We start from the raw sequence: 15,596 nt of genomic DNA on the forward strand, positions 1-15,596 counted from the left end.
CTTAACCCATCCATCATCATTTCACTTCACATAACCAGCAGTGGATTATGCGACTGTATCGGTTTTAATCCAAGCCAGTCAGGCTCGTCGGGGCATGAAATGTTGTTTGTTGCCATAACCATAACCACGTGTGTTCCACTAAAACTAGTCATTAATTAGTATTGAACTGAGTGTAGCACTAATGGGTTTTTACACATCCTTAACACTTAAATTTGATTGTGGAAAACAAGTGGGAAAAGGCACAAAGTATATGCTGATTTGTGAAGTAAAACAATTGCAGATCAGAGTTCAATCAGCCGGTCGAGCCTCGAAGATGAATCAAGCTTCAGTACCAAGACCCCCTGGTCTCCCATCGAGTACGGAACATTAAGATAGACCACTACAAGACACGGTCACGTCCAGTCAGGTGATATCAGAACAGACACTCACTTAGTGGTCTCCTTGACGACAAAGTGGCGCTCCCATGTGCCTTGATGCCCTGGAAACAGAAGACATGTTGACACAAAGAGCAACCAATAACAAAAAAAACAAGAAAGAGAGGGCACGGAGACAAAGAGGGATTGTTGTTAGATCAGACGAGAAAGCAATGCCATATTTTGGTATATTTCACAGCAATCATAAATCAAGCTCCAACACTGCCGGCCACATAAAGTGTGTACTTCAGTGGCAGATTGTCATTTCTCATTATGTGTAAATAACTGCAAACGGGTCTTTGCAAAGAGAAGAAATATCTATATATATATATAAAGATTTATATATACTGTATATCTATATATATATATAGATATATAAAGATTTATATATATACATCTTTATATATATATATATATATATATTTCTTCTCTTTGCAAAGACCCGTTTGCAGTTATTTACTCATAAATATATATATATTAATATTGGTGCAAAGCAGCTTACCAAGTAGAGTGATGGTACAATTTCCATGTGACTCACCCACATGCGTAGCTCGTTCATTCATTCATTCCTTCCTTCACTCCCTCACTCAAAACCACAGTACATAGTGTCTAATAACAGACGTGGCTATGTGCACTGGCTTCACGCTAAACAAGAACTCACTGGCCTCCTTCCTCTATTGTTAAGGGAGAAGTGTGCGGTGGGTTGCGTCACCAGTTTTGATGAACAGAAGAAAAAAATAGAGCTGGTGGGTGACGGCGCAGCAAATACAAGGCCAAAGATTAAAGCATACTGGTGGTTTGTTGTTCACGTTCCCTCTCAGGGTTGCTCTTCTTGTACCCACGTGGCTCTTTCCTTGCCAGAACGTTATAACAATTCCACAACATTGTGCTGAGAAGCGATGAGACAAGGACACTATTTGTGTTAAGCAAATGAGCAAACATGTCTGCACAACACCCCGAAAACAGCTTCTTCATTGTATTTACGTCCACATACTCAGCCATGTTATCCATATTAATGTTGTCCAAGCAGCTCATGCTCTGACTGTTCCTGTTAATAATTATTTTGGAATAACAAAACAGTGAAACAAACTGCATGACGAAATATGATTAGTGCACCATCTTTTAATTAATATGCCAGAGAAAAACACAGTTGGTCTATAAACTTGCATGTAGATGCTCATTTATCATCCTGCTAGAGTCATTTATTTTAAGAAGTCCAATATGGCGACCACATTGAGCTGAATTCATATTAATGGTTCGGAAGTTTTTGTCCTTTAACCTCAGTATGAAGGTCTGCTCGGGAGCTTAGCTTTAAGTGGATATTTAAGCCCACTGTGGTGTTAATCATACTGCTTTAATGAGTGAATGCTTTGTTATGGTAAGAGAGTTAAATAAAAGTGTGTTAACAATACGTTGGACTACTAACAGGGCGGGCCACACTGGAGCCAGCAATGTGTTAGACTTGTAAGCTTTATTACTTAAACTATAAATAATGCCAAGCTATAAAATGTACAGTTCAAGATAATACATGAGAAGTACATTAAGCTGGTTGTGGTCGCATCATAGCAACACAAGTGTGAATGACGACTTCTATCTGTCTACAGCAGGGGTGCTCACACTTATTCAGCACGCGAGACGGAGAGCCGAGGAGTGTTAACGCGACACGTAGAGACAGAAATGACATGCTGCTGTGTAGATACGATCAACAACAGACGGCTGTTTAGTTTAATAAAAGAACAAAGACGTGCTATAGAGAACATTACAGGGGGGCGGGACAAATTTTTTTTGTCATACGATCTACCAATACTACGCCGCGATCGACTGGTAGATCGACGTGATCGACGTATTGAGCACCCCTGATCTACAGTATTCATCCATCCATCCATCCGCCCACCCACCTACCTACCTATCTACCTACATATCCATCTATCTATCTATCTATCTACCTATCTATCTATCTATATATAGATACCTACATACCTACCTATCTACCTTTCTATCTATCTATCTACCTATCCATCTATCTACCTACCTTTCTATCTACCTACCTACCTATCTATATATCTACCTATGTATCTACCTACCTACCGACATATATATATGTATATATATATATATATACACATATATACAGTATCCATCCGTCCATATATACAGTATCCATCCGTCCATCCTTGTCCACAGGACCAGCATTGTCTACAAACAACTCCAGGTACTGTATATACAGTATAGGTCAACAACAGTGCAATGATAGAAACCACCTCATCTCCTGCATGGTCAGTGATTCAACATCCTGCCACATTTGATCTCGAACCTCCTTCAAAGTCAACAGCTGTTACACTTTAATGACTATCACCTCCACGTTTGCTATCACAACTCCCCACATAGACCATCTGAATTAAACATTGAACCTCACAGTAAACATAATAACAGCACAACGCACAATAACTGAAGTTGATTCGCAAATAAACAGCACAAACCAACAGTGAATAAGAGGGGAGGAGAGGGTTAACAACAGTTGGAGGGAAACTGTAATAGAGGATGAGCAATGACAGAGAGGGGCAAGGCAGGGGCGAAAGATTAACAGCAATAAAAGAGAAGAATGAGAGGAGGGAGGGAGGGAATGTGAACAGAGAGATATACAGGTTAGAGGCCGACCATGAAGATGATAATATAGGAAGGCAGAACGAGAGGATATCGGGGAATTAATGGATGAGAAACATGGCAAAGAGACAGACATCAAGGGGGAATAGAAGACTGATGGGAAAAGAAAGAAGGCAAAGGTTCGAGAAGAATGACATGCAGTCCCAAAGCCGGAAGAATAATAGGATGGAAAGAGGGGAGATGGAGATGGAGGTCCGAGTGGAAAGGTAGCAGGGGGCCCGAGACGGAGGAAGGAGGAGCAATGTGAAGATAGAGAGAGATCAGAGAAAAAGAATGGCACCTTGAAGGGTATTTTTATGGATGGAGGAAGAGAGAGAGAGGAAGAAAAGAAGGATTAGGGAAATCATAAATTTATAGAAGAAAGATGGAAGGAGCAGGAGACTGACAGACATAAAAAGAATGTATAACTAAGTAGGGCAGAAAACTGCCTCTCTGCTGCTCAGCCTCCATCTCCTCCTCTTTCTCTCTATCTGTCTTTCTTATTTCTATCCTTCGCAGCACCATTACTCAGTCAGGACTACCACTGTATAAAATGATCTAGTTTACAGGAACAGGAGTTGGAGACCTACATAGTCACAACCCGCACCGGACCCTCCACCCGCCTGCTTAAATTGTCACAGACGTGGTGACGCAGATCTGTGTGATCACCGTCAGCACACACACTGATTCGGGGTCCCCCCGCCCCCAGGATGACACATAAAGACCAACCAACGGTGTTCATGAGGAGAGCTCGCTCAGCAGGTGGTCTGCTGAACACGATCCCCGTCACGACCGTACACAGCAATTAAAAGTGGGACATGAGTAAAGCCGAGCTGCACCTTCTTTTTTCTGCTGACCTTCCTCTGGATCAGTAACCCCGGACAGAAACATCCCCCAGAACAAAGGCCAAGAAAAGCAATCGACGCCCCTTCATGTTCATATGCAGCTGGAAGGAGGGAACAGTCATTAGCGCGAGACGTACGCTGGTAAAGGAAGACTTTCGGGAAAAAGATTGTTAATGCGTGAACTCAACAGCCCAACAAATACCCCCTTCAGCTTCACCGTTCCCCTCGCTCCCACTGACTTCTTCTTTATGACCTTTTCCCTTGTTTTTACATGCACAATGATATCTATATATATGTATGTATAAATATAAGACTCGCTTTTTAGCTTCATGTTGCACAGTTTTAAGATAAAAGACCACAGGGATGAAGAACGGGTAAGGCTAGGTGAGGACATGGTCATCATCAGATGATGATCTAACCAGGACAACAGACTAAAAAGATCCAAGTGCAAGAACAAATGTCCAAACATCCAAAGGACAACGCTAGTTCTCTCAGATGAAAATGTAACAGCTGTTGTTTTGTTGTTGACATTGTTAAGCACACAGTCCATTGTTTATTGGAAGGAAGACAATAGTTTCTTTTCTTGCTCATTTGTCCTGTATAGCAGAGTAAACACGTCCTTTGTTCAGAGAATCCCATCTCAGGTCCCACAGGGACACATCTGATCATCCCTTCCCTGTTTCTATTGCCTTGTCTTGTCATTGGCAGGCAGTTACTTTTGGCTTTCTTAGATATCGAATAAGTTATGTCAGCAATCTTGGAAATCATTGAAACTGATCTATCTGCTATTTAGACGGAATAGTGTTGACATAACTCATAACAATAAAGTTGGCTATACTTTAGGTTAGCAAGTATCGTAATATGTGTTGAATTACTAGGTTTTTTTTCAAAATAGTTGCAGCAACAAAACATTTCAGATGTTCATCATATTGCTCTTTTTCTCTTCAATCCATCTACAATCTGATGTCCTATCCACAACATATACATCGGAAATCACTTAACCATGATATGTGTCTTTTCACATCTTGAGTTATATGTACATGTCTTCATATGGAATGACTTATCGAGCTCAAATTGATGATTCCTCTGCACGCAAAAAAAAAAAATCGCTCCATACCTCAGTATCCTCTGAGATGAAGAGAGAAGAAAAGCAGAAGGAGAGACAAGGAGGGAACAATATGCATGATACTCCTTAACCACCTCTCAGCTCCTCTCAGTCTTTTCCTCTCAGCCTTTTCAGAAGCGACTTAAGAGAAAGTGTGTGAAGGTAGTGTCCCGGAGAAACAACTTTGACCCGACCGCATGACGGACAGAGCGAGCTATAGAGCTGCTTGTTGCGGCGGGAAAAATGAGAAAAGAAAGTAAAATTGCACAAATCTAGGGAGAATAGAAAATGACAGAGTGGAGAGTGAAAAAGCCCGAGCGTGAGTGAGCTAACCACCAAGAGCTTTTGATTTCGCCCCATAAAGTGTTCCTTTAAAGAATGCCCAGGAAATTAGCTTGCCGAAAGAAAGCAATCTCAATCGATTCAATCCCCTCTTATCCCTTGTGTTTGCTTGGGTCATTTTTGACCGATATTACACCTCCCCCTCCCCGGATTAAATTAATTTGATTATGTTCATGTTAATCGGTTCTGTTTTTTTCAGTCAAAACAAAAACACAAAAACCTCACACTTAAACTTGGAAAACAATATTAATTCTAATAATTTTCTTTTTTTTTTTAATTGCTGGCGTCAAAATTGAACAAAAAGTAAAAATAAATAAAAAAATAAGGTAAAAGGAGGGTGAGGGAATGAAGAAACAAAAAATGGGGAGGGAGGGTAAAATTCAGATTTGAATTTTGGGACACAATGAACAGGGCAAACAAGGGTTAAAAAATCAAAATCAGTCACCATACCTCCAGTATATATAGATTCTCTGTGGGACTCCGACAAAATAATCTAAGTGTACTCTGCGGAAACTAGTAAAGGCAATATGATGTATCGGCCGATGGATGCCTTATTTAAATTTGAGGATTGCACTTAAATAAGGTTGTAGATCACATTCCTAAAACATTATCATACATTCACCTTTGCAGCGTTCTGACAAATTTACAACTGTAATTTCGCCATCATTATATATACGAAAAATGTAATCGCGGGTTTGGCTTTAGTTACAGCTGAAGAAGATTACGGCGGCGTCTGGTAGATTGTGAGGCCCCCTTAGTTTTTCCACTATCCTGCATCTTAAATTGGTTTAACAGAGATTGAGAAAATAAATCACTGTATGAGGAAGGGAGAATTGAGGTGCGTTATGCATGCAAAATGCTCCATTATTAATTCTAGCTCTGACAACACAGTGAATTTACACTTCCTAACTGCAGTTGTGGGCACTAACAAGGTAAGCATCCCAGCTGTCCTTTCTCTGAACTCAAATTCATGGAAACATTCATTTGCAAGCCCAATGCGAGGAGTGAGGCATACACTGCCACCACCGGGAGAACATTTACTTTTCTAGACCCACCCAGAACACAGTGGAGTCTGCTGGGGGGACCAGGGCAGGAGAATCCCTGACACATGTTCCTGGAGACTCTGGAACACCTTGGTGAGGAGAGCAGAGGAACTTCTGAAAGCTAACTTCTGCGCTTTCGGGAAACGAACAACAGGGAGGAGAAAAGGAGGAGTGAGTGATGAAGAGTAGGAGGACGTTCCGGAAAAAAGAAGGAGGGTGAGGGAGAGAGGATGAGCGCGATGGTCGACCTTGTGAAGTGGCAGAAGCAGTAGAAATAGCTGCCCCACTTGTAGGCACACTTTCTGTTGCTCGCCGATTGTCCTCGTCGCACTGGGGTAGCTAACCTACATAGGCCTGCTGCACGCTGCGGCGCCTCACACACACAAACTCTCTCTGCCTAACACTCACAGATATTCACACACGAGGGGTGGAGGGTGGGCTCAAATCAGGCCACATACTGCTGAGTTAAGTCACCTGTGCTGCTAGCCGAGCTCGCTAGCGGGCAGCCAGCTGCTCCTCTAATTAAGAGCCCGTCTACTCAAGGGGCCCGAGCATATGGAGGCCTCCATAGCGAGGAACTGGTTTTATAATAGAAAGCGATGCCATACGCTTGGGTACTGGCCAGAATTCCGAAAGTTGGACGAGCTGCATGAGGACGACACTGTGCAGTGAAGGAGTCACGAGGATTCCTCCCACCTACGCTCAGCGAGACAGCGACGAGCGCGTCCACGTTTTGGCCGATACACCTTTCGAATGGAGCGATGCTGCAGCATCTAGAGTGCCATATCGTGCTGTTTTCCACCTGCAGAGCAGAGGAGACAGTTAGTGGCACTACTTGAGGTTGATTGATTAACCGCAAATTAATCAAAGCACTTCAGCTCAGAGAGGTGATATAATTAAGTGCATCTTCAACGACTAAATCTCCCCTCATACACACTGTGCATGAGGAGCAAAGACATACATATCTTTCTCACTTCCCTCCCATGAGGCAAATCGAGGTGTCTTTCAATTAAATGAATTGGAATAAATCAGTAAAAAGAAACAACATCAAAATCGCTTTCTATTCATTTTGTCGTCACACAAAGTACTTCAACTACATGCTGTCTTTGTTGGTGTCATCACCATATTAATCTGTGAATTATGCCATGTGAGGCATGACAACACAAACGAGCAGAATATTGAATTAATTATAACGTCTGAGGTATGAATGCAATCGATTTGACTGAAGTTTTCTTTGTAGTTTTATTGACTTTACTGTCTAAGACCAGGACTGATGGTTGCTTCACGAAACAAGCACACACACACACACACACACACACACACTTGCATGTAAAGACACACTGAATGACTAACAGATACTTGTTCACCAAAAACCCCAAACCTTACTCGCAGTAGCCTCCAGTACTGACAAATATACAATTATGTGGGGCAATTTCAGCCTACATTATGAGAAATGCATTAGTCAGTGATGGCAAATGGAACACGGTGCTGACATATCTAAATATGTGTGTGTGTGTGTGTGTGCGCGCGTATGTGTGTGTGTGTGTATTTGTGAAATGAAAGATAGAAAAGGTGGAAACCTGAGATGTGAGGATAGAAGGCTGCAACTTCATGCAGACTCAGTTCTTCTGAGGCACAATGAGACATTGGCCTGGACAGACGACTCGTTTCGTGACGCGAGAAGAAACATAGTCAATGTAGGGGGAGTGTCACGAGCAATCCAGCGCTGCTCAGCAATTTTGGTGTCAAGATTCACCATTTACAACCCGCCCGCCTGCGTGGAGCTGGCACAAAAGAAAGTGCACTTTAGTTGGGGGACACAACACATAAACCTCTATTTTGTTTTACTTTAAATGTACATTAGTTTAATAATAGAGTTATGACCTGCATATTAATACCCACAATATATATATTTCTTTATTCCAATACTTCCAGTGACATCGGACGTCATCCACAGCTGTACAGGCCGATCCATTCCCCTGGGAGGGGGGCAGGCATGTGTTCTGTCTGCAGTCTCTAATTTGATTTGCACACTTTTTTTCAGCACAGACAAACCAAATTCACTGTGAATAACTAAATAGGATATTGTTCGCCATCAAAAGCATGAAGCATTTCTTTACTCTATGGAAAATGATTTCTCCCTGCTTTATTTATAGTTTTGTTACTATGGTATTGTTTTTGTTTCTTTATTACCGTCGCATTGAAAATGCGGAAGGTTATGTTTTGATCGTCCTGTATTTATTTATTTATTTATTTATTTGTATGCGTGTTACTCGCATAACTCAAAAAGTATTAAACCGAATCACATGCAATTTGGTGGGATGATTGGTTATTATCCGGGACCATTTGATTAGATTTAGGGATCGATCGGGTCAAAGGTCAAGGTCATGAAAAGGTCAAAATCGTCTTGAATCGCATGAACTTTGATGGGATGATTGGTTATTATCCGGGACCATTTGATTAGATTTTGGGATTGATCGGGTCAAAGGTCAAGGTCATGAAAAGGTCAACATCTTCTTTTTACCATAGCACGGTCAATTTCTATCCAATTGGTATGCAACTAATGACAACATGTTCATAATTCAATGCCCAATCATGTGATATGCGAAGGTATGCGTTCTACCGAGTGCCCGTTCTAGTTTGTATATGTGTGTTTGTTTGTTTTGTACTTCTCTTTAAGCAAAATAACCGAACTGAAGTCCACATGTCAAAGTAGTGTGTTGCGGTTCAATGTTCTACAAAAGCTGCAACAATGAAATGAAATCCCATGGTTAAGGTGTATCAATAGTGTCAAGATGAACTGGACTAAAGAAGTTCACTTAGCTCCGTAAAAAATCTGAAGACGAAAAAACCCTCTTACTTTCTCTCAGAAAACACTCTGGACCATTTCCTTGTTCCCAATGGGGTCTGAAAAATGTAGCACCTGCAGCATAGCAGGCTAATTGTCGTGCCAGTAGACCCGTGGCTGCAATGAACAACATGAGGTGTATTCATCACACTGGGCATTTAACTCTTTGTTTTATAGTTACAGTCCGTGACTTTCCTCAAATTCACTTCTCTGTGAAACTGTGAGTACATCATGGAGGGTAGAGCAGCTCTCTGAAGGGAACCAAAGGCGCCGCATGATTGTAACACATCTCCTCATCATACGTGCAGTGTGTGAATTACATTGCTTTGTTTCATTCTCTGCATCCAAGTACAAGAAGATAAAGTAAGTGCTCTGTGAAGCCAATAACTAAAGCCCAGTTATTCTGCAGCACATACATACAGAGCTTCATTTCTGTTTCATGTTGACACTGTATGAGAAACGTCAAACATTACCCGTGTGCATGTATGTTAGTGTGGGTATTGTGCACGCACTGGTTCACACAATAAAACAAACAGATCCCCCCCCCCCTTGAACAATGTTTCTAACCAACTTTATACGCAGCAGGATTAACGGCATCAAGAAACTTTCAGAGGGGATGACAAATGGAGACGAGTAACAAAGAAACAGACCCCAAACTTTGCTCCTGTTTCCGTTATAGGCAGCCATTTTTAGACAGTCATCCATTAAGTCTGCTGTGTTCCCATACTGTCAGCCCCTAGTGAAGCCAAAGGGGCCATGTCAAGGGCCTCGGCAGGAAGCAGCACGGCACCCTGTCTCAGCACTGTGGGGGGAGGGGAGCAGGTAGTGGACTATAATATGAATGTCACTGCAGTACAACATCTTTCGAATGAGTAAGATGGATTATTGCTTGAGCTCAATGTAAGTATGCTCTTAAAGAAATGGGAAAGAAAGGAAGGAAGAATGCATATGGGGGGGTGAGGGGTGGGGGGCTCAGCTTAAAATACATCGCCACAGTCAGGATAACAAAGAGAGACGACAGAGAAGGAAGAGGCTCGCAGGAAAGATCTTTTGTGAGAATTGATTTTCGTTTAGTTATTTGTAATCTTATAGATTCAGGCGCTCTTACATAAAGCACTTTGCCCGTGCTTGAAAGGCAGCACAGAGTGCATTGTTTGCGTCAGAGCGAGAGAGAGCGAGAGAGACAGAGAGAGTGTGTGTATGTGTGTGTGTGTGTGTGTGGTCTGTGTGTCTCACCTCTGGCCCAATGTGTTCTGTCTGTGTTGTGCGGTCGGTCATTTGGCAGTCTTTCATCTTCTGGGCCGCTTTGGCACTCTCCTGAAAAACAAAACAAACACACACATATCAGCTGTGTCCAAAACCTCCCGGGGAAAAAAAGAAAGAGCATAAAATATGAATAAATCTGAAAAACTAAATGCTCTCCCAGCGGACTTATGCCGCCTCTGTATAGCTTCTCTGCATAACGAGCTATCAAAAGAAAAGAAAACCTCTGCACCTATTCAGAGCATTAGAGCCAAACCCTTTTTATCTCCTTCAACTGCCTCTCCTGGAAATCCAAGAGGTCATAAAACTGCTGAATTGCAGGGGAACTTTTCTCCAGCAATATTAGAGCAGAGGCCCCCCTCAAAGTGCACCAGGAGAGAGGAATCCATTAAAAAGTGACAGGTTAGCACTGGGCCCGCCCAGCAGATAATTAACAGGTCTCTTCTGGGAGATTTACGGACATGACCGGGAATCTGCCGACTCCTTGCGTTACCTCACTTGGATTATTTTTGAAAGGCAGGTTGCCGGTTGTCAACTTTCCGCCATGCGCTGCTCAAGTTGCACTGGATATGAAATCATGCAAAATTCATTACCCTTGACACGGTGCAAGGATGGGTTAGTGGTAAGGATAATAAAATAAAGTTAATTTATGATACGGCTCTGAACCCAATTCACTGTCCTGTTCAAATCCAGCAGAGGCCAGCTGACGGATACCTTCAAAAACAGTTTTCATTGGTCCTGCCCACATGAAGAAAAAAAAGCAAAAGGGTCTTTCCGCGGCTAAAGTTGCAGTTGGAGCACAGCCCTTCAACGAAATGCAGCAGCAACGAGAGTGGAGAGCAGTCATAAATAGTGACAGCTAGTGATAGCCAGCCATCGAGCAGGTCCTTCTAGGAGATACTTAATAGGGTTTCACTGGCAGATTTACAGACGGAGGCGGAGCGAAAAGAGCGTTGGCTCCGAGCTGCCCTTTCCTTCCCAATGCTGCACGGTAACTTGGCTGTGTCAGGCAAGGTATCCCTTTGCTACTAACACTGAGACACAAGTAGACCCTCACAAATGGGCACACAAAGGCACAACGTCATGAATTTTAAACATTGACAGAATGATCTTCCTGAACACCCCTGTTAAAGAGAAGTGTCATTCAAGGCTGATCAGCATCTGAGTGTGTTTGTGTGTGGCCTAAAGACTGACGGATGAGTCCAGAGAGTAAGAGAGAGAGATACAACACCTCTACAATACACAAGGGATGTCGGGGGGTAATGAGAAAAAGAAGAAGTTAACCCCATGTAAATAGAAAAGGGTGATGAGACTGTATATAGACTTGGAGACTTAAAAGGCAGATGATATTCTCCATTTGTTCTTATCCTCAAAAAATCCTGAACAATGATTTGATTGCATCAAAAGCGAGATAAGCTATAGCTATAAACCTGTCAGAGACTTCTGTTGTTGTCCAAAAGCCATTAAAAACACATCGAGGAGCCACACGGGAGCAATGGCTGTTCCTTTATAACCATGAACACTTGATGTTTATTTTTGATTTTGCTGCTGTTAAGAGTCCCTAATACAGATGCACTATTCACTCCTGTTTTATCAACGTTTGCTCAAATAAATCCAGTGCCTTGATGTTTTAGGAAACTGCTCATCCTCTTTAAAAATGGTGATCTGTTTAAAAAATGTTCATCTTCAATAGGAATGAAAAATACATTTATTCTGGTTAATAATTTCTTGACAACGGCACCAAAATCTTTTGATGATCTTAAATCTTTATTTATTTCATTCTTATCAACTATAATATGCCACCAACTGTCGCCGCCTCCAGACACATGAATCATCCTTAGATACGAAGGTCTGCCACGACTGAAATACTGTCCAAAAAAAAGGAGGACATTTCTTCTCTGACTTCTAATCAGCTAATTTGGAGTAGTCTGATGTTTTAGTCATTTGACTCACATTGCCTGTCGGGGAGAGAAATGATGGTTTAACAGTCGTAATGCAGCTGCTAGGAGAAGTGACTCCAGAGTGCTGTGGGGAAACCTGTGCGTGTGCATGGAGCCGTCTGAGTGGCCATTTAGGGAAAAAGGATGTTTGGCCGTCCAGTCGTTTTATGAAGGCAGAACAAAATCATTTCAGGGGCTTATTACAGGCCTGCTGCGACAGCCACACATACCGTATTTTCGTCTCTTTTTTTTCGTCAGAGCATTTGATTTACCAATTACTGTCGGGATGCAATGGGAATTTTGACAAACATCACACAGAATAAGTTTCCTATGCCAGCTTTACCTCCAAATGAAGCGCACACAGTGCCATATAGAAAGAGGAGAGAGAGGAGAGGGGTGCTGCTGAGGGAGAACGATGAGTCTGCCAGAAAGGCGTCAAACAAACAGATGCCAAATGAGACTCAAGTCAGTGGGTTGGACTGGCATCTCTCACCGCTGGCACATTATCCTGCCTCGGCTTGGCATAATGTCTGCATTACAATGCTTCGATGGAACAGGTGACAAATTATGGATGGAGAATTTTTCGCAGATGATCCAACATCTTCCAAGAGTGGAGAGAAACAAAGACAACACAATATATTTAGCATTTAAATCGCCATTATTCTCATGAGCAAGATTTAGTATTATCAAATATCCAAACATGGAAATTAATCCATGCTTCCCATCCTTGTCTCCAGGGGCATGTTTGTGAAAAGCTTATTAGTCTCTCTTGGCTGGACTGAAGTCCCAATCATAATTCTGCTATGACATAAAAAAGATGGAAAAGATGGTCTCTCTGGTTCCACACCATGTGATATCGATGCTATGACTCCACGCCGTCTATAACCTCACTCCCACATTCATGTCCTCTCTTTTCTCCAGCCCTCTGATGTATGTATTCTAATGCAGTGGTTCTCAGATGTTGGAGCATGTACCCCAGGGGTCCGTAAGGGGCCCTCTAGGGGTGCATGACATTTGTTTTAATATTTCAAATAAGCATCCGGGCGGTCCTTCTGTGTGGAGTTTGCATGTTCTCCCCGTGGCAGCGTGGGTTCCCTCCGGGTTCTCCGGCTTCCTCCCACAGTCCAAAGACATGCAGCAGGTTAATTGATGTCTAAATTGCCCATAGGTGTGAATGTGAGAGTGAATGGTTGTATGTCTCTATATGTGCCCTGAGATGGACTGGCGGCCTGTCCATCTTCGCCCTATGTTAGCTGGGATCGGCTCCAGCGCCCCCGTGACCCTAATGAGGATGAAGCGGTATGGATAATGGATGGATGGAAATAAGCATCCATGAAATAATCCTTTGAAAATACCTATTTAATAAATATTTAATCAAATATAAGTGTAAGTTCATAAACTGAATTGTATGTATTATATATTAAATCTCACACTAATGGAAAAATGCTGCGTATTACATATTTTTGTCAACCCAAAATGCTTTGCGCTGGTCAGGGGGTACTCGGCTGAAAAGAATATTTCACAAGTGGAACATCAGTGAAAAAAGGTTGAGAACCACAGGACCAACGCAGCAGAACATCGGGAGAAGAAGTCAAACTGACAACGCTGTTTGGAAAATCCAAAAGTCAAACTTTCCAGTTCTTTGAAAATGTTTGAAAGGGAATAAAAAATGGTTCTTCAAAGGCAATTAGTCTTTAATTCATACCGGTAAAACAAATAATTTAAAAACATTCAAGCTACTTCAATTATTAATTTAAAAGTTTAGAAAAACAGGCACCCAGAGAAAGAAGCTGAGCTAGAGATTAAATTAGATGAGCACAGCTTCCATAGGTAATGTCTGAGAGTATATGAGTTGCTTTTGTTATTAGTCACACGACTCCGACTACCATATTATAAACAAACATCTTGATTTATTGGATTTTTTAATACTCTTTAGCTTTTGTAAAAATCCTTTGAGAAATCTTTATTTTATATTACAGAGCTATGAACTTTAAAACTACCGACGATGAACTAAAAGCTTGTATGTCTCTTGCAGCCTTCGATGGGCTCCAAAATGAACAATCATTTGATTTTGTCCGGTCAACTTGTTCTCTCACACAAGCTGCTGAATACTTTTCATTAAAAAAAGAATGTGAGTGGCAAACAAGTAGATTTGGTGGTCAGTCTTCAAGAAGAAAGCTGCCGATGTCTCGCATGGCATTCACATTTCAACACAACTCACCAGTTCATTGAGGAGTCGGAGAATCAGGTCATCCTTCTCTCTCAGCTGCTGCAGCAACGCCTCCTCTCTGCCAGGATCCTGAACACAACGAGACACCACGTTACTCAGGACGCTGCAGAAAGCCATGATTCATCTGGGGGACCATATTCCCGCAATACATAGAGCCAAAGAGGATGACAACATACAAAAAAAAGGTGTGTGTGCGAGAGAGTGTGTGCATGTGAATTTTTGACTGTGTTCATAAAGGTTAATGTGTGTTTACAAGTGTTTTATGTGCATTTATAAGCATGTTTTGTTGCTGGTCACGCGAGTGTGTGTGTGTGTGTGTGTGTGTGTGTGTGTGTGTGTGTGTGTGTGTGTGTGTGTGTGTAATAAAGGTCCTATGGCGCCCCCCCACACACACACACTTTGATGTGACCTTGTGTTGTCAGGGGACATCACTGTGGGGAAGATGGAGAGCAGCAACCGAAGCAACAGAAGACGGGAGAGGAAGGAGAGTAATAACACGAAAAAAAATGACTTTATTCTTATGGCAGCTTTCGAAACAACAGTTACAAAGTGCTTCGCAGCGACAACGACAAAAAAGAGGTGGTTATAAATATTCCTAAAAATGGTATTGTGTCACATTAAAATGTGTTTGATGTTCATGATGCATCATCTTCATGACTATATTTGTGCTGCAATTGTTATTCGAGTCTCGTTTGTCCGAATTCCACCAAGTAAAGTGATGTCACATGGCGTGTGTTTTAAAGTTACTGAAGGGAAAGCAGCTTCATGTCAAATCTGCCGACCAGTTAATTGACAAACAGCCAGGAGGGAGCTGCCAGAAGATCTCGGGCTACACAATGACCCACGGGGAGGTCCAAAATCAGGCTCCAGACTAAGCAGTTATGATTGAATATATCCTGAAAGTGACAGGCAGCTATGATGTGG

The 15,596-nt window shown here is 42.1% G+C and overlaps 1 protein-coding gene across 1 annotated transcript in view; it reads right to left on the reverse strand.

The window, feature by feature from the left end:
- The window catches only part of ccser1 (coiled-coil serine-rich protein 1), a 132,090-nt gene that overhangs the window by 43,432 nt on the left and 73,062 nt on the right, over positions 1-15,596 (reverse strand). The window contains exons 9-10 of the mRNA XM_056418259.1: positions 14,664-14,741; positions 10,476-10,556 (exon numbers count right to left, since the gene is read on the reverse strand). Of these exons, the coding sequence (XP_056274234.1) occupies positions 10,476-10,556; positions 14,664-14,741 (159 nt within the window). The remainder of the gene's footprint in view (positions 1-10,475; positions 10,557-14,663; positions 14,742-15,596) is intronic.

This window comes from Pseudoliparis swirei, chromosome 7 (assembly GCF_029220125.1).
Source record: "Pseudoliparis swirei isolate HS2019 ecotype Mariana Trench chromosome 7, NWPU_hadal_v1, whole genome shotgun sequence".
NCBI classification, from domain to species: Eukaryota; Metazoa; Chordata; class Actinopteri; order Perciformes; family Liparidae; genus Pseudoliparis; species Pseudoliparis swirei.